Source organism: Rhipicephalus microplus, chromosome 4 (genome assembly GCF_043290135.1).
Source record: "Rhipicephalus microplus isolate Deutch F79 chromosome 4, USDA_Rmic, whole genome shotgun sequence".
NCBI classification, from domain to species: Eukaryota; Metazoa; Arthropoda; class Arachnida; order Ixodida; family Ixodidae; genus Rhipicephalus; species Rhipicephalus microplus.
Window position 1 is genome coordinate 57,977,835 of NC_134703.1, and position 6,000 is coordinate 57,983,834.

At 39.5% G+C, this 6,000-nt stretch overlaps 1 protein-coding gene across 21 annotated transcripts in view; it reads right to left on the minus strand.

Annotated features, from left to right (window-relative positions):
* Window positions 1–5,781, minus strand: part of l(1)G0196 (inositol hexakisphosphate and diphosphoinositol-pentakisphosphate kinase) — a 71,334-nt gene extending 65,553 nt beyond the window's left edge. For 19 of the 21 annotated variants that reach the window (XM_037422948.2, XM_037422944.2, XM_037422942.2 and 16 more), the window contains exon 1: window positions 4,360–4,616. In XM_037422948.2, the coding sequence (XP_037278845.2) occupies window positions 4,360–4,467 (108 nt within the window). In that variant the 5' untranslated portion in view covers window positions 4,468–4,616. Of the gene's footprint in view, window positions 1–2,061; window positions 2,081–4,359; window positions 4,617–5,096; window positions 5,215–5,340 lie in introns of those variants that run through there. The other 2 variants (XM_037422940.2, XM_075892807.1) reach the window with 2 other exon arrangements.
* Window positions 5,782–6,000: the final 219 nt, after the last annotated feature.

Below are 6,000 nucleotides of genomic sequence, written 5' to 3' on the forward strand. Positions count from 1 at the left end.
TACTGCTCTAAGCAATAATATGAAAGCACTATTTTTATAGAAAAGTTGATTACACAAACAATAATAGGCAGTCAAAATACACTGCTAAAGTAAATGAAACGCAGCCTAAAGGAACCTAAACCAACCCGCATACGCACAGGTACAATATGAAAAGATACTTGAACTACATCTACAAACCAAGACCAATTAAAGAAATGTAAAGCCAATGCAATCCCATATTCATGCCAACCAGTATACTGGGCGCTACAAGAGGTATGTGTGACATGTGAATCAAATGTGTTCTACAACAGGGGTCTTATCTCACAATTGTCTGGAAGCTGCACAAGGCGCACTGTGACAAAACACATCATGCTATCACAATGAGAACCAATGCGACGCAATGCGATTACAGTCTCACATCATAGACTAGAGAAAGGTGTATTACCCAAGAAATAGTACCCAAGAAAGTACTCATCATGCATCACAAATCCTACACACTAAAACATTCTCTAAACAGCAACACTACTTTGGGGATCTCTCAGTATTATCAATGTATTCTAAGCAGGCAGGCACCTGAATCTTGTGTCCAACAACCATACAGAAGAGTTGCTAAAGAAGGTTTCAAAGGAACTAAAAGTTTGTTTAATCTGCACTTTTGGCTAATGTGAAGCAGTACAAAGTACTATATGAATAACGTTTACTTTACATTAGAGTTAAGGTATTTGTGACATTGTTCCCATGTATTTAGAGAATAATAACACACTGAAGATTAAAACAATACACTCATTCAACCTTTGAAGCATTGTGGCTCTCTTTGACTTGGTACATGAATAAGCCTGATATTTAGCATGATCCTTTTATCCATAGAGGCAAGGATTCGAGTTCTGCACTCAGAAAATATGTGCACAAAACTGGCCATGTGCCATTCAAACATACTTTTATTTATACATTGTTTGTGAATATTAGAAATTGTGAAATATCGTTCCATGCCTAGTTTGCCTGCTTCCTGCAATAGTGTTCCATTTGATTTTGTGCACCTTGCTGTTGCATTTTTACGAAAGTCTTTGCTAAATTTGGGATACATATTGTTGTCATAAGCCTTATATTGTAGCTTCATTTTGTAGGCAGAGCTTTTTCTCCATGTCCCACACTGAATTCTGTTTATCCAGAGTCCAGTGCAAGCGTTGGATGTTGCGGAAAGGACTAAAGTAAGAATCTAGCACAGCATAAATTAGAAGTTTGCAATGTGAACACTGCTATCTTTTTCAGTTAAGGCTTGTCAGCATATGTAAAAAAAGATGTGTCGCATAAGTGTTAACCTGAATGGCAATGCATTTTGCTTTGAATATTTAAAACACATATCTCAAAAATAGTGTCATGTACAGACCACCTTGCAAAAAAAGTGATTAGCATTGCTAAAGGTTAGAGAGGTTTCTAAGCAAAAATCACAATACGATTACGAGACATGCCATAGCAGAGAACCTTGAATTTTAACCACTGTGGCTTCTCTTTTTTAACGAACTCCAAGTGCACAAGTATTTTTACATCTCATTAGAGTTGAAATGCAAGTGCTGTGGTTGGGTGCCAAGCCCCCGCATTCGTGCAGCTTCAACATTACATTTGGACGTCCCGTGATATTAGTAAAGAATTGATGAACCACGGTAAGCAGCTAACATGTACATCCTATTTGTAACTGCCACAGATAATGTGCTGCAATAAAAGTCCTATAAAATTTCTGGTACTCTGTAGTCTACCGGAGCCTTCAATCAAGCATCCCCTTCCACATTTCATATGTGAAGCTGTGCTGAGTGATCTATGCTTATCTTCACTACAGCTCTGCACTCACGTGCCTGTATGTCTTCTTGATGTTGAATGTTATCAAAAATACATTATACTTTGCAGACGCTTCCCTCCTTAGCGACAGTCATACTTGTACCACTCATTTACAGTACGGGAACTGGAATAACACTACGAGAACAGGGCTTTTCTATTTGTTAATACTTCTAGTCTAAGATGGTATTGCGGGGAATTTTGTGAACATTCGTAAGTCGAAGGTGCACATTCTTATAGCAGTCTGTATACCATATCAGCTCAGTGGGCAAGCAGCCTTCGCTGCCCGATCATCAAGTAGACAAGTAAGCAAGAGATGCCTAAAGGATCTGAAAGAAAACAGTACTTTAGTTTCTAATCATGCTAGGTAAACAAAAGTTTTAAAGAAAACTCAGTTGAATCTGATGACATCGCTATCAATGCAAAAAAAAAAAAAAACACCATAGAAACCCGAATAGCACACAGCGAGAGAGGTGATGAATGCAGTGAAAAAGCAAGTGTGTCAAAGACACGAAGCAAGTGAATGCTGCTTAGCTGTAATTTTATTATGTAAAAGACTGCAAACCAGACACCAAAGAGAAACTCACAGTATTGTAGCTTCACCAATAAAAGAAGCAAAAAAAAAACTCACAATAGAAAATTTGTTCATGCAGAGGTTTCAATAAATGAGCTCAACTATAAACAAAAAGTACATTGCACATGCAACTCAAGATACAGGACGTTTCAGTTCGGCAAAAAAAGAAAAAAAAAACATAACAGTGCATTACAATGTGCTCAGTGTTTCTCCCCAAGTGTCAAATGGCATGTACACTTCGTGGAGGTTCACGGTGCTCCTTCAATAACGTCCACATTGCACTGTTTTGCTCTACATATTTTAACACATGCTCAAAGTGCTTACATGCAACAAACCATGCATTCACCTTTATTCATGCCCACAGTGTCATACTGAAAGTGCCATGTTCAAATGAAGCGAATACATTTTTTCCATGCTCTCATGTTTCATCAGTTTATTTCGATAGTGCAAACAAAAATTCTGCTGTTTTTTTTTTTTTCAGCCAATTAAACATTGAAGCTTTCATATACAGTAAATCTCGTTCATTCATATTTCTCAGGACCAAAAAGAAACTGTCCGAATTAACCAAATGCCAATTTATCGAAAGCATGAATAAAACAATAAACAAATGTTTATTACATGAATGTACACTAAACTTCTTGACATTAAAAAAACCCTGCAGTTTAGCATACAAGCAATGGAAAAGCTGCAATTTAGTAATTTGCAACACCTTTCACAGTGTAAATGTGGCTCAACTGACCTAAGTCTTAATCTTAAATGTGCTCTGAGCACACAGGTCATTATGTATCAACAGCGCAATCGTGGGTGGCAAACATGCCTTTCTGAAAGCCCATGGCCATTTCCGCTGGCCGTAAATGATGTTCTTGCTCCTTTGCGTAGCACTTCACGGTCGGCACATTGAAAAGGTGATTCAAATCAATCAAATTGCGGCCAAATATGACACAATCGACAAGAATTTGATGCTATTAAGCAATGCATATGCTGGCTGTGCCCAGAGAACACGTATACATTATCCGGTTTTTCTAATGACCTATCTTTTACTGTAATATCACATTAAGCTCATGGTGCCCACAAAGTAACGGGCCAAGCCAGAGTGCACTTTCAATTATAATACGTAAACATCGTACAAGTCTTCCCTAGACAGGCAAACAATGTGTCAGCAAATATCCCACAGTTTCTCCAAACAATATTTTCAAGAACATGAATGACCAAGAACTGGACGGGCGGATGCATATACAAAAGAAAAAGCTATTAAGTAGCAGAGGCTTCTGTATCTTCCTTGCCGATAGCTGCTGTGCGATACATCCATATTCAGTTTAATAGCTTTTTCGTATTAGCAAATAAGAAGCAGTACGTGCTACAAGAGACTACTACTTTCAAACATGCTGCAAAGAACGTTTATGTAAAAGTACAGAAAAAACAAATTAATATATCTTCTTTGACTCTTGTCAACATACTTCATCAAAGCTTTTATGGACAGTCATATTAGACTCAGAAAATTTTCAGGCATATCAGACACCACGCATATGAGCCCTGATGATGCACATGCTGTAGGAGAGCTGCAACATGAGAGCTAATATCATGAAGTGAGGCAATAGAGTTGTGCATGTAACAAATAATACTGAATTATAGCCCAAACCTTTTTAATAAATCTAAGCTTCAATGCATCTGTCCTGTTACAAGGGCAAAATCGTATTTTAATCAGATGCATGCTCTTATACAGGGCACTTGATGCAATTTGAATGTATGAACACATAAAACAAAGTTCAATTACAAATTAGGCTGCATTGACCTAAGAAAAATTGAAAAACAGCAATGCCTTGTGCGTGAAACACAAACTTGTATAATAATATGACAGTAACATAGTGGAGAAGCAAGGTGGAAATAAATGCTAAAGTGAGGTACAAAGAAATGGCTGCATCAGTACAGAACACAAAGCAAGGAAAACAAAAACGAAAAAAAAGAAGCATACATACACATCTTAATGCCCTCCAATAAGCGGCAATATCCACAGCAGGTCTGTTCCAAGGGTGAAAAATGGACACGTTTGTTGAGAGATTCAAGGGAAAGCCATAGTAAGACATTGAAGAGCTTGGGGGCAGCTGGACGCACACAGCGGCAGCAACCGGAGAACAGTCGATAAAGGAGTGAGAAACGTTTCCTGTTTCCTCAAACCATGGAGACAGCTCGTGGCACGGTTCTTGGTTTCACATAACACCAATGGGCCCGTGCGGTAGTACGTGTCCAGCCTGTGCGCTCTGCTGAAACATGTATATTGAGCTCCACACAGTATTGTGCAACTTCCTGGCAACTGTGCAACGATAAGCACATGCCCCAAAACCATATAAGACCTTAGAACAAATTGTCCCATAGCAATGTTTAATTGAGTTCGTGCTCTTCCGTGTAATATACCTCTCAGCCATTTCACTGTTGTTGTTTTTTTGTGGCACATGAAGAAAAAAATGGGAAGGGGAAGCTAAAAAAACTACGCAAGCTGGCATTCGCAATTAAGAAGGATATTGTTTCACAGTAATAAATGCAACGTAAATGCTTACCGGGAAAGCACTCAGGGTAGCAGCCCACAACGGTTATAGCAAGCTTTCTAACGAACTACGAAAAATCGACATGCAATGAATGATAGCGATTTTGGAAATTTTCAGTAACGTAGAAAGTAACGCACGCACGTGCTCATGCGATTGACAGAATGCATTACCTTTTCTATTTTGTTCCAGTTAATATAACCACAGTCATCACCTATGCAGAACAGTGGTTGACTTGTCAGGCCCAGATAACCTTGCTCCAATTCATTGTAAGACATTATCGGTCATCGCCTAGAGGAATATCAAAACAAACATATGTCAGGCACAGGATGCGCGACCGACGAAACCTAAAGAGAGTAAGCTGAGCGTTTGAACGGGACTGGGGTCGTTTTCGTTTTTCATACGGCCGCCACATACCTTTCTGAAGCCTTGTAGCCAGGTAGATCCGCGCAGGAAGGTTCAGGTCATTCAGCATGGTGTCAGCTCACCATAAGAAAGTAATAGCGTCTAACACTTGAAATACGTCAGGGGGTGGTTTTCTGGTATTTCAAAGACCTAACTTCAAGGACAATTAGCAGCAACTCGCGGTACACGAGTACTAGGCTAGAATGAAATGACTAAATTATCTTCGTAAATAATCGATAGCTAGTCGTCTCGTAACAAATGGTTGGGTGTTTGGCCGGGCTGCAGTAAGAAAGGAACTACTTTGAGGGTTACTATAACGACAGGAGAAACAAAATAACGGTGAGGAAGGACTAAGTATTTACAAGATACTGCACTAGTTGCATTACGCGACTACACCACACATACACACACGCACACTGATGGGAAAGAAAAAAAAAGGGACGTCCTCTAGGCGATCTTTAGGCTCCCATTACAATACCAGCAGCCACCGCAATTGAGAACACTAGCGCCACTCTTTCAAAAGCGAAACCGAAACAAAAAGTTGCGATCGCGACCAACGCCTCCTAGATTTCTTGTGCCTGCCGGATGAGCGCGAAACACCAGTCATCTAAAAAGGCGCTGCCTACGTCGGAATAAGGGTCTTTGTACTCAGCCTTTGAGATTGGCAGTTTT